General features: G+C 63.9%; 1 protein-coding gene across 1 annotated transcript in view; it reads right to left on the reverse strand.

Annotated features, from left to right (window-relative positions):
• DENND4B (DENN domain containing 4B) overlaps positions 1-750 on the reverse strand; it is a gene marked incomplete at its 3' end in the record, with an annotated part of 6,160 nt that overhangs the window by 998 nt on the left and 4,412 nt on the right. The window contains exons 2-3 of the mRNA XM_017740047.1: positions 580-749; positions 1-66 (exon numbers count right to left, since the gene is read on the reverse strand). Coding sequence (XP_017595536.1) covers positions 1-66; positions 580-749 — 236 coding nt within the window. The remainder of the gene's footprint in view (positions 67-579; position 750) is intronic.

Raw genomic sequence — 750 nt, forward strand, 5'->3', positions numbered from 1 at the left:
GTGTAGGTGGGCGTGTCCAGGAGCTGGTAGCCCGGCTTCGGTCGGTCCTTGCCCTCATAGTGCACCCTGAGGGGGGAGAAGGGTGAGGGGAACCCCAGGAGCTGCTGCGGTCCCCACAGCAGGATCCCGGAATGACCCAGGCTGGGAAAGAGCTCCGGGATCACCAAATCTGAGCTGTGACCGATCTCCACCCGGTCACCCAGACCAACGTCCAGCCCTTCCTTGGACAGTTCCAGGGATGGGGACTCCAAACCTCTCTGGGCAGTCCCTTCCAAGGCCTGGCCGCCCTTTCCAGGAGGAAATTCCTCCTCACATCCAGCCTGAACTCCCCTGGCACAACCTGAGGCTGTGGACTCGAGTCCAGTGCCCAGCACAGGGACAATCCCTGCCCTGCTCCTGTGCCCACACTGGTACAATCCCAGTGCCCTGGCCTCTTGCCTGCCTGGGCACACGTGGGCTCGTGTCCAGCCGCTGCCACCAGCACCTTCAGGTCCTTTCCCAGCTTCCCAAACTTCCCCTGGAGCATCCCACGGAGCTGTTGTGACCCAGAGAAGGACTCGGGTCCACCCCCCCACTTACCCCAGCTCGATCAGGGGGGGTTTGTCCCGCCCGCGTTTGTAGCACAGGAACATCTGGGGGTTGTTGAGCAGCTCCGCGTTGAGGTCCACGGGGTGGCCCGACGTGGTGGTCTCGATGCAGGTGAAGCCCTGCGGCACCTCCTCGCCCTGCGAGCGGATGATCACGGCCACG

The sequence above is a fragment of the Corvus brachyrhynchos genome, unplaced genomic scaffold (genome assembly GCF_000691975.1).
Source record: "Corvus brachyrhynchos isolate BGI_N302 unplaced genomic scaffold, ASM69197v1 scaffold787, whole genome shotgun sequence".
In the NCBI taxonomy this organism is placed as follows: domain Eukaryota; kingdom Metazoa; phylum Chordata; class Aves; order Passeriformes; family Corvidae; genus Corvus; species Corvus brachyrhynchos.